This window comes from Hyposmocoma kahamanoa, unplaced genomic scaffold, assembly GCF_003589595.1.
Source record: "Hyposmocoma kahamanoa isolate Upper Pololo Valley unplaced genomic scaffold, ASM358959v1 78, whole genome shotgun sequence".
In the NCBI taxonomy this organism is placed as follows: Eukaryota; Metazoa; Arthropoda; class Insecta; order Lepidoptera; family Cosmopterigidae; genus Hyposmocoma; species Hyposmocoma kahamanoa.
The window spans coordinates 15,383,648-15,404,747 of record NW_020653945.1 but is presented as its reverse complement, the minus strand read 5'-3'; the positions used below and the strand labels follow the sequence as shown (position 1 = coordinate 15,404,747).

The 21,100-nt window shown below is 36.7% G+C and overlaps 1 protein-coding gene across 1 annotated transcript in view; it reads right to left on the bottom strand.

Annotated features, from left to right (window-relative positions):
* LOC113233342 (filamin-A) overlaps positions 1-21,100 on the bottom strand; it is a 120,102-nt gene that overhangs the window by 61,000 nt on the left and 38,002 nt on the right. The window contains 13 exon segments of the mRNA XM_026468446.1: positions 3,523-3,699; positions 7,386-7,474; positions 10,350-10,411; positions 10,413-10,523; positions 12,972-13,131; positions 14,850-14,928; positions 15,357-15,526; positions 15,940-16,357; positions 16,682-16,808; positions 16,979-17,221; positions 17,620-17,801; positions 19,422-19,534; positions 19,882-20,057. Coding sequence (XP_026324231.1) covers positions 3,523-3,699; positions 7,386-7,474; positions 10,350-10,411; positions 10,413-10,523; positions 12,972-13,131; positions 14,850-14,928; positions 15,357-15,526; positions 15,940-16,357; positions 16,682-16,808; positions 16,979-17,221; positions 17,620-17,801; positions 19,422-19,534; positions 19,882-20,057 — 2,107 coding nt within the window.

The following is a 21,100-nucleotide window of genomic DNA, read 5'->3' as shown; positions in this document are numbered from 1 at the left end:
GACGGAGATCGAATGGGCCAGTGTGGTCTGGACTCTTCTTACTCCAGACTAGTGTCCTGCGGTGGGATGTATAATGGATTGTTTTGATATCACGTTTAGTTCAAGACTGTGTCAAAAAATAGTTAAGACGATACTACTTTTATTACTACGGATCTAAATCACATACATTTCATAAATAGATTCGATTTTAATTTTGATGAAAAAATAGTTTCATTTTGAATGCGTAATAATCGCTTTTCGACTTTTAGCAGCGGTGCAAACACGATGCAGTCGCTTATCGTCTACCTTTACACACACGCGCCACTTTAACCAGCGATGCAAACGCGATACAATTGCGCGATTGTAATAGTAGCAATAATAACGCACACACTCAACACCACAAATACACCCAAACTCAGAAGAGAAATAAAATCTGGCCTGGGAACCTGGGACCTCTGCGTGGCAGTCCGACATGGTAACCGTTCGGCCACGGAGGCAGTAATTGTATCGATGCAATCGGGCGTTTAACGAACGCGCGTTTGCATCGCTGCTAAAAGTCACCGTGTGTGACTTGCAACGATTTTCGATTACTACCTAATACCAACAAGGCAAAAAATATAGAGATTGATACGCGATCACCACAGTATACATTAGAGCAGGAAATAAGGTAACTAGTAACAAAAAGAACCATAAAGCCCTATACATTCTCGCACTAGGAAATAAAAAGCTCACCAGACCACTTTATTGTTACGCAAAAAAAAATGTTCGTAGCCCTGATAAAACGGGAGCTACTACAATATAGCAAGTAAGTACCATACATTCAAGTATATTGAAAACGTATTATGTTATACCTGCAAAGGGGTATTAAAATTTAAGTACTATTAATAGTATTGTATTGTTCATTTCAGGAAAATGTGTATAAACATGAAATCTTTGAACGTATAAGTTATTCCATATTTTGGTCAAGAGTGCAAGAGTTCTTTGTATAAACTGTTAAAAAGCCTGATAGCTTAGTGGGAGAATGGTTTCTTCTCATGGCGGCATGTGCCCTCAAAGCCACAGTCACAAATTAGGTAATGTTTAATAACAATACCTGTCGCTTTTTTACGACTTTTTTTATAGTATCAAGTGACGGGACGAACAGGTCGTCCGCCTGCCCTCTACTGCCACTGCGCCTGCCACCCTGAGTCATAAGTTGACAAGTCCCATGTGCCTGTAATTTCACCAGGATTCTTACCCTTCAAAATCAGAACACAGTAATGCTCATATTAGTGTTTGGCGGTAGAAATAGGTAAAGTGGTAGTACTGCCCTGGACGAACTCTTTCACAAGGAGCTCTTCTGCTACTAAGCTGTTCGTAAATCTTGGAAAACGCGTTCAGTTTCCAATCCACTTTGGGTCAGGCTGATATACTTTGGCTTAAATCCTCACTTTAGAAGTGGGCACAGGTCACTTTAGAAGTGGGTTGTGAAACGGGTTGATGATGAAATAGAACAGCTAATTTTTTATTTATTTTTGTGATTTGGAATATGTGCTAGGTTGGAAATATTATATGTTTTGACGACTTCTGTGGTCGAGTGGCTTGCACACCGGTTTTCATGTTGTCGCCATATCTTAGGTCTCGGGCTAGATTCGTGACCAGGTCGATGTAGAAAACTAACTTTTTTATAACATTGTCTCGGGTATGGGGACTTGTGGTACAGTCATTGTTTCCGATTTAAATAACACAAGTGCTTTAGTTACTTACTTTGGGATCAGTGTGTGATGTTGTCTAATACTTATTTATATTTATTTGTTTATTTATTTATTTTTTGCACAATTCAATAATGTTCAATTGGCGGATTTAATGCCAAAAGGTTTTCTCTACTAGTCAACCATTGAGCCAAACAAAAACAACAAAAAGTATGTTACAAGTTCTATTCTTGGAGAACTATGTGCTCCTTATTCAATCGAGTACCATAACAAGTTGTAGTACATAGTGCGAGCGAGGAGTTGCAGTTTTGATTTGTCTGGAGTAATTCCGCGGAAGCGGTGAGCTAGTGCGTCCATTGTGGCGCGGCGGGTGGTAAGGCGAAGTGCTCGCCGCGCCCTTATTCCCTTTGTTCTCCGAATCACATACAATATGTACGAAGCCAGCTCACAGCGGTTCGCGGATAATGCGCCGCGAAACGGCCACTGCTCTCCACAAAAACACCAATCTTGTACATATAAGAGCAACAACTTACATGAGATTAGATTCGTGATTCGCTACTTTTTGGCCGCAGACAACTGTTCTGAATAATGAATTCCAACTGACGAGCCTTCTTTTCTCGCTGATGCGGTGTTGCATGAATATGCAGACGCGTTGTTGAATAAATCTGTTTTTTTGTTTACCATTGTGTTATTGTGCAATTCATTTTATATTCATTATTGTTTATTTTACTTCTTTTGCAATCAAATGCGCAGAAGTCTTTGTTAGTAACCTATATTACTTTATATAATATCGTCGGCTAAATTCCTAAACCTTGTAACCACCATTGATGTGAATTTTTGAGTACGCACAAAAAACTGAATTATTAGAAATAATTATATGACAATCTATGATTATACCTTTACTTTGTATCTAAAAAAGGGCCTACAAAAATATTTTAAGCTTTTATTGCCCGATATTACTCTTGAAGAGCAAAAATGGGATTTCATATAGAAACGGAATTATGTATAGTTTACAAATTAAGCCGACGATATGATTTTTCAATACATATAATAGAATGTCATAAAAAAATGTACCTGTTGTTTTTATAACTTTTTTTATAAATACCAAGTGAAGGGTCGAACAAGGCGTGCACCTGGTGGTAATCTACAAGCCTGTCCATAACGTTATAGTGCCACTAAGAACTTTAAATCACAAATATCTGAGGAGCACTGCCACTGCGCTTGTCACCCTGAGACATAAGTTGACAAGTGCAGTAATTTCACCAGTACCCTTACCATTCAAATCCGGAACGCAGTAACGCTCATATTACTGGTTGGCAGTAGAAATAGGTAAGGTGGCAGTACTTCCCTGGCCGAGCTCTTTCAAAAATAAGAAATAAACATTAATAATAAATATAAATAAATGAATACTAGACAACACATCCGTTGCTCTGATTCCAAACTAGAGAAACAAGATAACAACACAAACAAAAGTAACTAAGGTACTTGTGTTATGGAAATGGCATACAACCACGGTACATGAACACCCAGACCGGAGACAATAATATACAAAAGTTAGTTTTTCTACATTGACCCGACCGGCAATCGAACCCGTGACGATACCATGAAAAGCCGTGTGCAAGCCTCCCGACCACGAAAGTCGTCGTGGTGATCACAACTTGAAAATAAAAAGATATCTCTGCACTTCTTCTTCAGATGGCGCTACGGCAAAAAGGTCGTTAAAAACCAAAAAGAAATATCTGCAACAAGCACATACATAGTTCATCCCGCCACTTAGTTGTTATAAAAAAAATGTTATTGATGCGCAAAACTATTTCCTTAGGTACATGAAGATTATCAATAAAGTACTCACCAGGTACATGATCATTATTGAAGGTAACGCGTACGGAGTGCGGACGTAGAACGCGCGGTGTGAACGCGGCTAAGTAGCGATGGTTGCCCAACGTTCGCACTGAGCTCGCCACCAAGGCACCATTCCCTCCTGACACTTCTAGCTCTAAGTGTCCTGGACCTGCTGTGCTGCAGTCCACTATAAAAAGAGCAATTATAAAAAATCTAAAATAATGACGGTTTATCTCCTCGTTCCAAGAAAAAAAAATATTCAAAAGGTATAAACTCAAAGTCATAGAATCAGTTTATTCCATAGGTAAAACAAATTTACACTTGAAAAGTTGAAAACATCACTTTTAAGCGCTTGTTCACTATACTGACTTCCCTGACAAGAATGAACAAGAAACTCTAGGGATTGCACTTTTCAAATAAACTTAAATAGGTACTACTTTGAATCAAATTTGTGTGGAAAGACGGCATGGGTCTAGACCCATACATCTTAATTTAACAAGTAGTCTTCAATTATATGATTTTTCAATTAAAATATTAATGTAACTTTTAAATTTAGGAAATGGTAATCGTAACATATTGCTCCGGAATCTTATTGTAAAAATGTGTACAGTTCCCAATAAAACTCGTTTACCTTGGTTAAACGAAATTGTGGTACCATGAGTTTGAACTTAGCTCTAAGGTTAATATTATGGATATATTCTTTCGTAGTGAAAATTTGTATTTTTTTAAATCATTACCGGTCTTGAACATATATTTGAGATATTTCTAGTAACATGTTACTGGAAATACGTGATGCGGGAATGTCGTACTTATTTAGATGTTAGTTGACAACTTTAATAAGAACAACGTTTGTGGGAATGCTTGACTTCTACATGATGAGTAATTGTTTTTTTTCCAGATAACCACACTAATTGCCTCGTTTCAAATTAGCCCTGTATTATGAGTAGGTATCTGAGTTACGGCATTCATTCCGAAGCACTGCCCAGAAAAGTCAGGCAGTTCAGAAAAATTAATTTCCAAAATTGATACAACCGGGAATCGCAACCAGGGCCTCGTCTTCCAGTGCCAACAATCTAAACAGTCTAAATCTAAAACAACTTTTACAAAAGACTGTTATACGAGTAAAATCATAAATTAGAGTATTGTTGGAGATAGTCTGCAAATTACATTAATTATTTAGTATCGCAGACGATGCATACGCTTCGTGTTGATTTGAAACTCCACAAACCACAGAAAATATAATTAAATTGTGTATTTTTATTGCAAATGTTAATAAAGTCTTGGTCCAAGTAGGACACTTATGTAGAGGTCGCGTATCGGTCTACATTTTCTGTGTTCGTTCTCTGCGGTCATTAATGTTGTCTTATCTTTGATTCTAAACTTAAAGCTAATGAAACTATTTTTTTCTGCAGATCTAAATCGCGTCAATTTGTTTTTTTTTTTTACACAAACAACTAAACATAAACAATTAAACATAAAGACATAACTGGTTGATTACTTTACATCTCAGTCAGCCGTGACCTGTAAAGAACTAGAAACCTTAATTTGTTTGAAAAAACAAAAATTTACGCGATTTAAATCCGAAAAATAAATATATTCATCTCCAAAGCAATTGTGAAAACCTAAGAACTCGATATTAATAATCTCATTACAGAGTATTAAAAAAACCGACTTCAAAAGTTTGTGGAATCACATCAATTTGCCATTTATTGAAATCGATTACCGGAAAGTGCGCGATGAATCCGGTTTGGGTTCATTCCTTAGTTTGCCACCATTAGAAGTGGTATATTTTTTTGAAATTTGAATGAAATCAATATTGAGGTACCATATTTCCAACAAAAAAAGAATAACCAAAATCAGCTCCCAAATAGAGTTATCGCTTAACATACATACAACATAAAAAAATACAATCGAATTGAGTTGGTTAGAAATAATGTTCATTTGGCCTATAATTTTTGCGCACTCACCAAGCACCTAAGTGAAAGCGAAAAGGAAGGAATGATGATGAAGATCAAATAAAAACAGAAACGGAAATTAAATTAAATTCTTTTCCATTTTATAAGCTTTTTATGTAATACAATTTGCAAATGTAGTACAGAAAAAGCGCCGAAAGAAAGCAATAGGCTCTTAGGTGCGAAAAAGCCTATCCCAGGGAAAGCCTGTTAAGAGCAGTGTTACCTTAAGTATGTAATCGTCAACCCGTCTGCCATGCGTGGTGTTCACGGTTTACCTTTCTTTATTGCTCAGTCTATACATATATAGAAATAGACGCACAGTCTAAATAGGCGCCCAAACGTTCCGTTGCGGACACTCACACCATATAGATATAGACTATTTTGAGTGCTTTTTTGTTTTTAATTTACATTAATGATCTTCCTCATTTTGTAAACGACTTCTAAGAGATTGTGCTATTTGCTGATGTTATTTCCCTGATATTTCATATTGATAGAAATAAAAGTAATTATGACGACGTAATATTGCTCACTCTAAAGTTCAAAATTGGTTTACTGTAAACAATCTTAAACTCAATTGAAACGAAACAAAATGTGTTATGTTTACGCTACTTAATGTAAAAAATGTAGCAACTGACATTAAACACAATAATGAACAATAGGATTTGGAGGACACCACTGTCTTTTTGGGAATAAAGTTAGACTCAAAACTTCAGTAATGAATCCACATATTTCGACACTACACTAGTTAGAAAGCTTAGTTGCAGAACTAAGCTTTCTAATTAGTGTCGTAAGTAAGTTGTGTAAGTTGTCTGACTTTTCGTATGGCATAAGCAGCAGTGCTTATGCCGTACGAAAAGTCAGACAAATTACTGACGTCGAGCCAGCCACGTATGAAGCTTCATTCGCATCACGCGTCTTTTCATTTGGTCAAGTATTGCTTATTTGACAGTAATTGTTTCGGACGGATGTCGGACGGAGATCGAGAGTAGACCCCCAAAACCATTTTCTTCAGTTGCTTTCACAGTATAATGTCGTACGGTATTAGATTGTGGGGCGCCGCTTCAAATATCGAAACAATTTTTATTTTACAGAAGCGTGCGGTTACAACGATCTATAAATTAAATTCACGTACATGTCATGTACCTTACTTAGGGAGATATTTTAAGGAAATTGGCATATTAACTACTACACTGTACCACAGTTTACTTACAACTGTATACTTTTTGTGCGTCTGAGTAATGAATTGTATAATAAATGCAATAATTTTAATACCAGACGTAAATGGAAGTTCGTGTTACTGAAGCTAACTTCAGAGGGTTCTCGGTTCTTTTGTGGGGCAAGGTATTCATTATTATAGATTCCAAAAGCTGTTTTGGACTTTTGCACTTATCCTTTGATAAGTTCAAAAGTCATGTAAAGGCAACTCTAATAAAGAGAGGATATTACTTTGTTAGGGATTGCATAAACGATAAAACAGTATGGTTTTAAAAATTTGTAAATATGACGACTTTAAATGCAATTTGCTTACCAAGGAAATAAAGATAATTTTGATTTAGATTTTACTGTACAAGTTTAAATACCTTTAGTAACAGTAGAGCGCCTAGAGCGTTCATCCAGGGAAGTATTGCCACCTTACTTATTTCTGCCGCCAACGCGAACGTCGTTAACGCGACTACTACTGCTTTCTGATTTTCAAGGGTAAGGGTGCTGGTGGAATTTTAGGCACATAGGACGTGTCAAGTTATATCCGAGAGTGACGGGCATAACGGAAGTGCCCATCAGATCTTTGCGACTTAAAGCTCTGAGTGGCACTGCCACTATCATGGATAGACGTGTCGCTAACCACCAAGTGCAAGACTTGTTCGCAACGTCACTTGGTACCATAAAAAATACATATAAACAAAATAAAAATTCTTACCAATAAATTCGACAGGTTTCTCCAATACTCCTTTGGTTGTTGATTTTACTATTACTGCTTTAGCACCTTTGTTATCCCTTTCAATTGGTCTGCAACAGAAGACTTAATTGCTCTTTCTACATTTCAACAAAACCACATATTACTTAATAGTTCCTGGCAAAACCAATTACTGAAGTACTTTACGAAAACATATATTTTTGTTTATTTTTCAGTCGCAAGTTATTGTACTACTCTTCAAAGTGAAATGCGGTGATAACAAATAAGAAAGGAATAGTATTAACGTTAGTGTTCGAACAATATCGATTCTGAATTTATAGCGTCATGAAAATGTCCATTTCGCTCAACAGCTGTGTATTTCGTGCTATAAGAGACTAGTTACTCCATTCTTCTCATGTTTCAATTCGCTTTAGTACACTTTAAAATCTTTAGATGTATTATTTGTTCACAAAGCGAGATGTTCATGTACTCTATATGTGCACGGATGTTGTTTAAAGCCCAAAACCATTATCTACTTGTGATTGATTAATATTAAATACGCTATTTGTACCATATCGGCAGAATGTATAGAAGCAAAGTACATGAATGTTGTACCACACCATTTGAAATTTAAAAAGTAAAGTGACTTTATTTCTTCCAAGAGTTTCTTCCAGTTATCCTTTGAATAATACAGAGTATAGGTTAATAAATCTTGAAATATTTATCAATACCTTTTTTCGCCAGTAAAAGTAAACAAAACTTACAAGTCATTCCCTAAAAATTAATATTTTTTGGTGAAATTAGTACTCTAACCAGGGTCACAATATATTTTGCTCATTGTTGTTGTTTGTTGTTAGTGTTATTTCCTCGAATATCCGGAGTATTAGTGTGTTTTATCTACATAATACTACAAATACGCGCCGGGTTTGCTTCGCTGTTTCGAGTGACTGATGCTAATAGTGGTCGGTGCGTTTTGTTGATAACAATTGTTATACTCGCTGGTTGTGCTTTAGTGGAAACAGTAACTATACGTGCTAATTTAATGCCAAAGGATTGATATAATTTTTTTAATAACCTCAAAGTAAAACAAACGCTAGTGACATCCAGTGTAGACCGTGTGAACCATCTATTGATTATTAATTTCATCTGCATCAATCTATTGTAACTCCTGCTTATGTTCTGGCCCACTGCGAGCTTCTACTAGTGAGCAATAGAGAGTGCTAGTGGCAGCAAAAGTAGTAGTTCTAAGGTATTAATCTATCAATGGAATAAATTTATATTTCAAAAAAATGGCATGTAAAAACCTCTCCTGTGCTGCCTGTTTGGAGGTCATTAAGTGAAAAGTCATTTGAAATGCTGCAAATGTCATAAAGCGTATGACCTCGTATGCGTTGGTCTTGATGAAAACCGTTTCCACAGCAACTACAGTCTATCAACTGCTGCTGGCAAGGAGTGCAGGGCTAACTGGGAATGTCCTAATTGTGTGAGTAAGAAGCGGATGAGTGGCGACCAAGACAGGCCTGTACGTTCATATGATACAATACTGATTTCCCTCCGTCTCCCATAGTTTCGGAAAGTACGCCCTCAGACCATGTCACGCTGCGCACCAAACAGAAAGCAGACCTCGATGTTGCTACATTGATAAGAACCTTTATTTTAAGAAGCTTTAATCTCAGCTGCTAAACGTTCTAAATTTTCCCCTATTAAAAGTCAATTGAATGATCTACAAAAAACAGTGGAACTCATTACTCAACAATACGATGACCATCAAATCTGATACAACACACCTCAGCACAAGGGTAGCAACACTTACTGAGCACATAAATAATCGGGAACAGCATTTGCGTGAGACCACTCTTGAAATTCAAGGAGTCCCCCAGCGTAAAGATGAAAATATTGTTGAGATTATCAAGAAAGTGGCTGACGTCGTATCATTCAAGCTTGAAGATAGAGACATTAAATTGCACAGGAGTGGCCAGCATGAACAAGGATAGTAAGAGACCGCGAACCATTGTAGTCAAACTATGTAGTACTCGTCGACGTGACGAGTTTTACTCTGCTGTGGTGCGCTACAACAAAGCTCACTCCAACAGTAAGCTTAATTCTTCACCATTAGGCTTCGGAGACGATCCTTCCATAATTTATGTTTCAGAGCATTTGTCGTGGGCGAACAAAACCCTACACTACGTCGCTCGAATCAAAGCTAAAGAACTATCATATAAATTTTTATGGGTCCGCAATGGCCGTATTTTCATTGGGAAGGACGAAGTATCAAGATTTATACATGTTAAGAACCAACAGACCTTGGATAGTTTAATTTAATAATATACTTTTTTAATATACATTTGGCTATTACTGTATGTTCTTTGGAACATTTTTGTAATTATGGATAGATTATCGATATTTTACCAAAACATAAGAGGTTTAAAAACAAAGGCTACCATTGTACTTAATTCAATATTAACTAGTAATTTTGAAGTAGTCTGTTTCACTGAAACGTGTCTTGACGATTCGGTGTCCACTAATGAATTGTTTGATAATCATTATACTGTGTATCGCACAGATCGATCGTATGAGTTTAAAAGTAAATACAATAAGTCACATGGGGGTGGGGTTTTAATTGCTATGAATAAGATTTTTTTAAGTACTGAAAAAGCTCAATGGAGGACTTCCGTCGAGGATGTCTGGGTTGCTACGCTTCCATAACGTCACTTTGAATATATGTACTGTTTATTTGCCTTCGTTTTAATGTATATGTACAGCCCTTTTTAATGTATATTTCTTATTCAAATATTGTGCATAGTTGTAAATGGAATACAAATGTGTCTACCTGTTACAGTTAAGTTTTTAGTTCGTGCTATGTAGCTGTGCCAAATAAATAAAATAAACCATAATAAAATAAAAATACTGGATTTACTGGGTTGTAAGTTTCATATTAGTAGAAGATCTTGGGACACATATAGATTGATGGTGACATAGAGAACTTACCTGAATCTTGGATGCACGGCATCGATCTCAGACCATGCCCCCCCGTTCGGGTCGCGGGGGGGGCCTATTGGATAAAAAAGACTGCTGTTGTTGGTGCTTTTCCTCTACACTGCTGTACGAGGAGTCTCGTACTACGTACGAACTTTCACGCACTTCGCGCTTACTGGTCTCTTGCTACGCAGAAAAATAAAACCATTAACAAATTGATATTAAAGAAAACAATCAAGAGTAAGTATGAATAATTAGCTTCTATCCCTTGTTACATTAAAGGAAACGTTCGATCGTAAACTTGCAAGTCGCAGACCATTAAGATCATTAGGTTCATTCGGATTTCACGTATACAGCTTTGGAACGGAATTGATGTCACCAATCTTTATGGTAGGATTAAAAGTAATATCATAATTATATGCCTCGTCTTTCGGTGTGTATATGAAAATGCCAAACAATGCCGGTGGCACAGTCGTATGTCTACCCCCAAAAAGTTCTGGAGTTACTGCGTAATCATCATGTCAAACACACACGGCATTCATCTCACTTCGCTCTCGTTTACCTTCTACACTCGGTGCGAAAAAAATTTGCCCAACTTCGTGCGTGAGCAACGTCGTAAATTCTTAAAGGACGTAAGTATTCCGTGTTTCGGTCGCCTAACCGAGAGACGAGACGACGCATTATAGGATCCCACTTAATGTATTCTCAAAATGGTTATTAAAGTATGTTTTACAGGATGTATCGAAATGGATGTATAAATAAATTATGGCTCTGTCAATATTTAAGCGGACTTCACGGGGAGTTCGTTATTTGTATAGGGATTATGAATGTGTAACATATATTAACTGGCCGATTAAGCTTATCCATGTTTTGTATTGGGTCACTCTGTGGGCGGTCAGTTTTAATCTTTCACAGGACCTTGTTAGAATAAATAGACATTGGCGGATTGTTCTATACTAATTTCCATACTGCGACTCTATCAATAAACGATTTAGATCAGGACGACTTTCTCATTAACTAATTTTTGCAATTCTTCCATGGTCTACTGCAGTATAATATCGAATTTATTGTTCGTGATGTATTGTTCTGTATTTATTAGTAAATAATTTTAGTATATTAAGTTTTACTGAATGTCAGGATGTTTCACCACCATGATATTCAATTATTTTGTGTGAAATTACTGCACTACTTAGTTTGTTATAATTATTAAACAAAGATAGAACACTTAGAAAAAATTCACTTCGTTCCGGTTGGATTTGAACCAACGTTTCCCAGCAAATCGTACCAGACGCTATGCCTACTAAGCCACGGAACGAACCAACGGACCTCACGATTTTTACCATGTGTTTGTTGCAGATGTTTGTTTTTGGTTTATAACGACTTTTCGCCGTAGCACCTTCTGTGAGAAGTCTATAAAAGTTTTTTTTTCGTTTTATAATATATTTCCTTAATAGTTATTTAGTGAACCCAAATCACGTGTGACAGACACACGCAGTGTTCCTAACGATTTTGGTACTGTAGCGTCCTAGAGCCATACAGCGTCTATAACGTGCAGCTGTGTTTTCATCCACCATTTAAAAAAATATATGTATATAAAACAAATTTACAAAAATTAAAAAAAACCAAGAAAATTATTTTGTGATTAGTCACAATAGTATGTATGTATTTGTGAATTTCAAAGGAGGTTTTGATGGGTATAAAAGGGAATGTAAAGCTGGAGGTGACAGATAAAGTGCCGAACCGAGAACCAGCTAAAGTTAAGTACCTACCTGCTTTGTAACTTGTTCTATTGCTACTGTGTAATTGTGTTGTGTGTTGTGCTGTGCAAATATCGGTCCGGGACAAACTAGGAATGCAAATTACGATTCGATTTTTTATGAAGATTGATTGATGTGTGTTATGATTCAATTGCATATGATAGTCATTTTTTGAATCGAATAATTTTAATGCGATTTTTCAGTGAAACGATTCAAAATTAAGGCGAATCGAATCGTCTAGATTGTGTTCATAATTTGAACAAAATGCTCATCTTAATAATGATTTCGTCAAGTAGAGAAACGGAAAAAAGAGAAGGGCAACGCTTTGACCATTAAGTTTATGACATTATTATTGAAAAGTTTAGTTAGATTAAAAAGATTGGCATCTGTGAAAGGGAAAATAATATTTACATATTATTATGGCAATTAAATCATGTAATAAAGGTGTTTTATTTATTACAAATTTTGAAACGATTTTTATGAGATCGATTCAAGACGATCCAATCCGTGTATCAATTCAGAGGCATATGATCCATTGCGATCCAAAAAATCTATTCAAAACAAAAAATTGGGCAAACAGTGTCGCCAAATCTATCGCCTACAGTGCTAACCATATAAGTACTGTGCTAAAATACATGTATTGAGAATACAGTTCGCATTACGACGAACCTTAGTGGTTTAAAATGCGACTAGAAACATTTTGTATTATGCTTTATAATGGTAAATAAATTAAAAAAGAAACCGCTGAGCCACCGATATTGTCCACGTTTTCATATTCAATCATGCCATTAAGGTTGATTTGTTAATATCGGAAATAACATCAAACATTTTAGGGTTAGCTAGCTCCTTAAGCTATTCTCTTAGAGGTGACACTTACCCGACTGGAGTAAGTCTCCGAATCCTTGTCGTCAGCGAGTCTATCAAGATGGCGGTTGAAGGAGTCGCGCGAAAAGTCGCTGAACTTGTTTAATTGCGTATTGCGCTTTGTCTCGCGGTCCAAAGTGTTGTTACCATAGCGTTCGGTCGGATTGTCTAGGCTGAAATAAAACGCTTGTAAGATATAAATTCATTATGTGAAATTGCCGAAAGTATTCATATAAATTAATTGTTTGTGGTTTGCTCGCCGGTTTTCATGGTGTCGCTCACATTTCTGAGATCGATCCGGGTCAATGCGGAAAACTAACTCTTTTAAATTATCTCGGGTCTAGGTGTTTGTGGTATCGTCGTTGTTTCTGATTTCCATAACACAAATGCTTTAGTTACTTTGGGATCAGAGAAACGTATGTAATGTCGTCTTATATATTAAAATGTATATATTTATTTAGGTCAGATTTCTTTTAAATTTACTTATAATAATATTGTTTTTATTAACCGAGGTGGTTATTAATTGAGGTGAGGTGAGAGAGAGCTCACGATTGAGGGGAGAGGCAAACTCTCCACGAGGCTTACTTCGGCCGAGCGTCGAGCAGTCAACAGCCCCTGAGGATGCCTCGTGGAAAGGCGAAACACGTGTCGGGTATATTTTTGGAGGTGGTTTGTGACTGTAGTTGCGCTTGTGTTATTTATTTTTATTTTTATGCGGAGGGAGAGTGGTAAAATTGACTACATGAAAAAAAACACGAACGCAGCTATTTTGCACGATTTAACCTTCACTGGGTTCGCGGAATAGCAAATTAATTTACCTCCAATTTTTTCTTATTAACGTCCAGTTCCGCAAAGTAACGCTTGAATCTACTAATTATTATTATTATTTGTGACTTGTAAATGTTAATTTTACCAATAAAGAATGTCTATGTCTATTTATTAACCGACTTTAAAAAAGGATGAGGTTCTCAATTCGACTATACGTTTTTCTTTTTTTTGTATATATGTTACGCGATAACTTCTATAATTTGTGAACCGATTTTGATGATTCTTCTTTTTTGCTGGAAAGAGGGTACCATAGCAGTGGTCCCATTTAAATTTGAAGAATATATTTTACCTCTAAGGGCGGCAAGCTAGGGAATGAATCCGGTTTCGCGCACTTTCTGGTAACCGATTTCAATAAAACTTAGCAAATAGATGTAATTCCACGAACTTTTGAGGTTCATTTTTTTAGTTCTCTGTACTGAGGTTATTGAATATCATATTTTTTTACTGTCATGATATTACTATATTTATTGTGATATTACTCAACTAGTTTGTTATAATTATTATTACAAAGATGGAACACAAAGAAAAATTCCATCGATCTAATAGGACTCGAACTTGTGTCTTTATGTCAATCCAGGGCAACAGCTATACCAAAAGTGTTTTCCTTTACTATAATTTTGTTGTCTGAAGAAAAAGGTTTATAGTCACTGCTTCTTTGTTTAGGTATTTTCTAATTAAAAAAACGAAGTATAGAACAATGGAATGTATTCCGGGACGCGACTCAGAAGACGCAGACCAGAATCAATTTAGAAAAGTTCATTTTTCAATATGGTCCTACCGGGAATCGAACCCGGGACCTCCTCATAAGTTGGGCCATCAAAGTCGACTATTATATTTTTATTTATTCATTTATTCATATTATACAACTTACACTAACAGTAACAATAACATCACATATTAATGATAGCATGTCTGTATAGATACAGATGCTAGAGCATTTTACTAGAGAACTATTTTACGAGTCATAGCTGTCATAGCTTGTCATTATGTTGTGATATATACGACGTAATGTGATATTATATACAATAATTTTGCGTGTTCTATTTGCAACATTTTGTCTTACCTCATCTGCCTTGTTTTTTCTATGGCATCCCAGGAGTCTTTCCGTCCGATGTATGGCTTCCCGCCCGGGTCGCCTACGCCTGTCGTTCACAATTAAACGGTACACAATAAATAAATTCACCCAAATTTTTCGGTAAAAACTTTTAAAATAAAGTTATTGTCTCAGAAATATTACTTAAATATACTCAAAATAATACATACCCCTTGGGTACGGCGGAAGGTAATTTTCAGGTTAGTTTTCGGTGCATACATAATTTCGGTGGCAGTTTTTGTTATTTAAGTATTCGAGTCAACGATCTTATATACAAAAAGAATACAGTATATTGTGAAATAACGAATAATATTTTCAGGTGACTACACTCGAACATTAAATAGTACTTAAATAATGAATATTCCCACCGAAATTAGGCAGAGAAAACTAACGTGAAAATTGCCCACGTATCATTTTGTAGTACATTTACTTCTCAAAAAGCAAGGTAATTTACATAAATAATGTAAAACTACTCACTAGGGCTTCCTAGTCGCCTGATGTTGTCAGCCTCGAGTGAGGAAAAAGGGCTGATTTGATCGAGGTTGTCTTGAGAGTTGCTGTAAGAACTGTATTTGTAGTTGGAGCGTTTCTCCACTACACGCTTTGTAGTCGTCACAGGGCTGTACCGATCCGTAGGACTGCTCACTCTAAGGAAAAACATTAACTAAGAAATTAAAATGCAATTGTCTTCAGCACACTGTATTTCGCACCTCGCACCTAACCTGCACTGCACATATTTACTTTTTGTTTACTAAACGCCAAGAATCCTTTTGCCAAAACAAAAATTGGCAATCACTTGCGTGAGTTGAGACTCTGAATGAAAATTAGCTGATTTATCGACTTCCTGTGTAAGGCTGACTGACTGAAAATTGATTTATTGCACGAAATGTGCGTCATGTTTCTGCGCTGCTGGTAAACATTTTCTGTTTTTTAATAAAGGTTGCTGATTGTACATAAGCACGTTAGGTATATAGATGGAACATGCTACCGTTAACGTAAACCGATATTTCGCATTGTTGACGAATTCTAGGTATCAGTTTGCCATGGAAATTCTACGTACCTGTTAATTGGACTGGCTGTTCTATTCAATGGACTTTCTTTTCTCGTTAGCGGACTGGCTGTTCGACCGACCGGACTCGTCGCCCGATACGGGCTTGTCGCTCTATAGGGGCTATTAGCTCTATTAATATCCAACCGTGGGCCATTACCGAGGTGTTTCGTTGTAATTGGACTGGCAGTCCTATTTCTGGGACTCTCTGAACCGTAAAGCGAATAATCCTTCTTATTCATCCTTGTTGAGGAATACGCGGAATCAGTGACGTCATAACTCTTATCTTTAACGTCTGATGTATACGGCTTGTAATAATCGGTGGAGTCACGTCGTTCTTCGCGTCGATTGAACGTGCTCGTACCGTGTTTGGTGTTAGTGTCGTATAAAGTGTAATGGTTGAGTGGACTCTCAGAGCGGAGACGAGTCACTAAAAGGAATTTCAATGTTTTATTTATTTAATACAATTGCACAGAATTACAGTAAAATACAAAGGCACTGTGAAATTCATAAGTAGAAGACAATTTGTATTAATAATTCACAGAAGACAGACGTTCATCCATCCTCTCACAAAACCTTAAACATTCATCACACACAGCCACCCATCCACTTGCAAAAACATCACAGTTTAGTGCAGGTACGAGAAGTGCACGAAGACAGTGCAGAGCGCGAATAAATGTTATTAATATTTAAGATATGTTATGATAAGTGTCTATCGATGAGCAATTTTCAATAAGTGTGTGGCGAATTATACCTGGGCTGGAGACTCTCGCATAAGCTGGTAAGGGACTAGCGCTGTCGCGAGGCTTCTTGGAGCGTGACCCCACTCTGAACATGTGCGGTGATCCGTGAACATCATATCCGTTAAAGTAGACGTACAACTGCAATTGTATGATTTTACTAGTTTTTATTCTTTGCCATCTACAATCGAAGCGAGTATAAAGTAAACCCTGCAGCTTCGTTATAATTGCCTAATATGATCAGAAAATTTTGCCTAATTACTAAAATTACCTTCAAAGTAACATGTTAAAAAATTTTATTGGTCACTAACCCTGTGTTTTCCAGCTGCTTTCGGCATGAAGGTGGCTCGATATTTAGTCGCAGAAAGTTTCTCTAAAGCACACATAACGCTTCTTTTATCATGAACTATGTCCAATTGAAGATCGCCCTTGACGCCGCAACCACTAGTGTCAAGTTCGAAGGAATGTGGCTTCAGTGGCTCTGCACCGTCCAGAGCTCCGGGACTGAGTCGAACACCAGCAGGATCAAAGACTTCGCATGTGAAAGGGCCCCCCTGGAATACTCGTACTTTTAATATTCGTAGCAAGACGTGCATTGTAAGCAACTAATTATATTTGAATTAAATTAAGAAAAGCTGTTACCGCCATTCAAGCAGAGGTCGTGGGTTTGAATCTGGACTCGCACCTCTGAGATCCCGGATAGTTTAAGTGAAATTTAGTTTGAAATTTATCATGAACTTTCCGATGAAGGAAAACATTGCGATGAAATCTGCACGTCGAAGAAGGTTCACAACTCTCGGAAAACGTGAGCGGTCCCCAACCCGCATGGAATCACCGTGGTGGACGATGGCCTAAACTCTTGTCTAAGAGAAGACCCGTGCCCAGAAGTGGGACGTAAAAATGGGTTGCTATTGGTAATTATATTTGAAAGTAAATAAATATGTTGACTAACTTGAATATGTTCGCCTTTATAAGTAATGGCTATGGTCCATGTCCCGGGTTCGTCTGGTTGGAAGATGGCGCTGGAAGCCGTAGTGCCGGGCTCCGACGGTGGTGGATGTCTGGGCTCCAGCGCAACGGCACGACCACTCGGCGAGTGAGCTGTGACGTCTATGTCTTGGCGACGAGGTGCTCCTGAAATGCCCCAGAAGTGAATGGGGAGTGTCCAAGAGGGAGAGCAAGAAGGTGAAATTACAGGCACATGAGACTTGTCAACTTATGTCTCAGGGGACATTTGCGATTTAAAGAGCTGAGTGGCACTGCAACTGTTATGGACAGACGTGTAACTTACCATCAGGCATACGACTTGTTCGTCCCGTCACTTGATATTATAAAAAAAATAAAAAAGAAGAAATCGATATTTTCTATCAAAATGAGAATCTATGACATGTGGACTTCGTGTTTGTTGGTACTGAGTACTTATCGTCCTGAAGCGTTTATGTACAACTAGCTCACATGTAATGTAACTAATTTGAGCTAATATAATTTAAACTGGTTTTTGAGCTGCGCCAAACATGTTTGTCAAATTAGTCATTCTGTGTGTGCAGTAGCTGAGAAAACTCTAGTATTCAGTCATACATTAAATAGTAGCAACTGTACATTGGACTGTAAAAGAATTTCCGATTTTGTTGTCACCGTGAGCCTCACAAAGTGCGAACTAAATTTTGTGCGCGACACGAGAATTTTAGTGGCGCTAGCAAACTTTGTTATCGGAAATTCTATTTCAGTGACATGTCCTTGATTTTTACAAATCCCAATAAAAATTGTATATTAAAATTTACCTACGTTCTTACGTTTTAAGGTTTGCCTAAAAATGTAAATTACGGATTAGTTAAGCTATATATGATGCGTAAATGGAAATAAAGTTTGGCACATTGGAATATTCATTTTCAAATATAGCTTTATAGTTCGTCTAGTTATTGGTATTAAATTTTGTAAGCGATCCGATATTAATGCCCTTACAGTTAGCTGTACTCTTTGAGGATGGCCCAATACTCCGTAATATTAAGATAGTAAGATAGATAAGATAGGTGTGGTTTGGCATTATTATGATAAAACTTTACGATTCAAGATTCTGAGCGATTTTCAAGAATTATAAACTTAAAATTTTCCAGCTTTTTTAATGACCATAGACAGCATATTTTTTTGTTCACGTAAAGTTGTTAGCTAGTAGCATAAATCTGAGGATGGAAAAAAAAAATAAACCGCAGATTTTTTTGGCCAACCTATTACATATAGCACACGTAACCAATTACTGTCGTTGAGTTGAGTTAGGTGGTGGAATTGAGAAAACACGATTTGAAAGTTTTAAAAAATTACTCAATGGAACCAATAAATTTATATTCTCGTTTATAAGTGGATAACTAAATATTATGTATAAATAAAAATAACCTTATTATTCCCAAAATGTAAACTCAGACAATTTTTGAACTTTCAAATCATTTGTTCTCTTTCCAGCATTTTTGAGTTATGACAGTATTTCATTTGCGAATATAGTATTAGTTTAGTTTAGTATAGTTTGTGCGATTGTTAAATCTTTTTATTGAGGCTGTTTTTTTAACCATTACGTCATAAGGAAAAATATCAACGTTTAGTCATTCCGTGACCACGGCGCATGTAACCGTTCCGAAATATCGGGAAGTTTATAATATCTATTATAGAGTCCTCTACACCTGAGCTACAAAGCCGTTAGACATGTTTGTTTTATTTTTGTTGTATTGCACACCAAGTAATTTTGTTTTTTTTTGTAGTTACCTGTAGCACTGACTAGTACTTCTACGATACTTCCCATGGCACATGGCGCCATACCCGGAGGTGGCACTGTGACCAACCTTGGTAGCACCCTAAAGAAGTATCTTCCATCGACCCTGCGAGAATACAGAAACTTTGCACATAACGACATGAAACCAAATACTGTCATAACTCAAAACTGGTGGAATTGTGAAAAAAGGATTTGATAGTGCAAAACAAACTGTTATATGTTATAATAATTACTTATTTACTTATAAACAAGAATATAAACTTATTGGTTCATTCAGTAATTTTATTTATTTATTTGCATCATCATCATCATCAAATTTTTTGAACTTTTAAGTTGTGCTTTCTCTGTTCCATCAATTTTGAGTTACGACAGTTTACAGTTTCATGTGCGATAAGTATAGAACATTTCGTACAGTTGTACACGTGATATTTATTTAATAAACACTGTACACACCTGATGTCATCCACGGTGAGAACTATCTCGTGCATTCCAGCATGCTCAGGTATGAACTCGCCAGAGCCCCTCGAATCCAATTTTAATCTTGATTCTTGCTCTAAAGGGTTCACTATGGACACTTTTACGTCGGATACGGAAAGCTCGTTTGCAACACTGTCCACTTTTATGTAGGTCTGGAAAACGAAATTCAATGTGAACCAAGCGCTAGCGGAAAATTTGGAGTTTACATTTTTGTTCAAAATTCAGTGGCGAATGAAATAGCGTAAATTATCATGCACCATTAGGTCTATTGTCTCGTATCCAATACATTGCACGCGAACGCTAACATAGCATTGTTTATTTAGGATAGTAAAATATACAGGCTGCTAACAAATCCGGGACGGATACTTTTAGAGCTTACTTCTTACGTTATTATAATCACTTTGAAGTTCGCTACAAGTCTTCGTAATTTTTCACGAAATTTCGAAACGAGTTAATCATCAAAAAAACTTACACCTTTAACATAAAATGTGCGATAAAGTAATAATGATAATGACAATGACGATGACGATGACGATGACGCAGTAGGCATACAAATATTGATTGAAGTTTTATTTATTTCTCAATCACAAAACAGGCTTAAGAGTAAGGAACTTAGGGTTAAATACTAGACTAAAAATTGGTCAGACTATTTTGTGAGAGACTGGTGCCCGAGATAGGTATAGAAAAACCTGAATTACGGGTCACCAGGCTTCCACTCTGCAGTTGAGTAATTTGGTTGTGGCACAGAGGTTGTGGCAAAGGATAAAATATATAAAAGTTAGTGGAATATTCCTGATTTAGAATAATAAAGGTACTAGTGAACTAAACTAAGTATTTAAAAAAAACCCTCTCAAGGTTTAACACTAAGTAAACTCACAATATGAAAAGTGTGAGAATGAGTGAGTGAGTGTTTATAAGGTGAATGTGTTACTGATTAGGTGTGTAAGATATGTACGTATGGGGTGTGTGGAATGTATATTGAATAGAATGTATTCAATATTTGTATGCCTACTGTTACTCACATGCTCTTCGACAGACTAAACCAGGTGCAACATGTTTCGTTTTTCAATAATATAAATAATAATAAATAATAAATAACGCACTCACACAACATAGCCCCGCACTAGAGAAACCCTGTGTCGCGGGTGCCATGGACACACACATAGACAACCACAAATTACACCCTAACTCACGA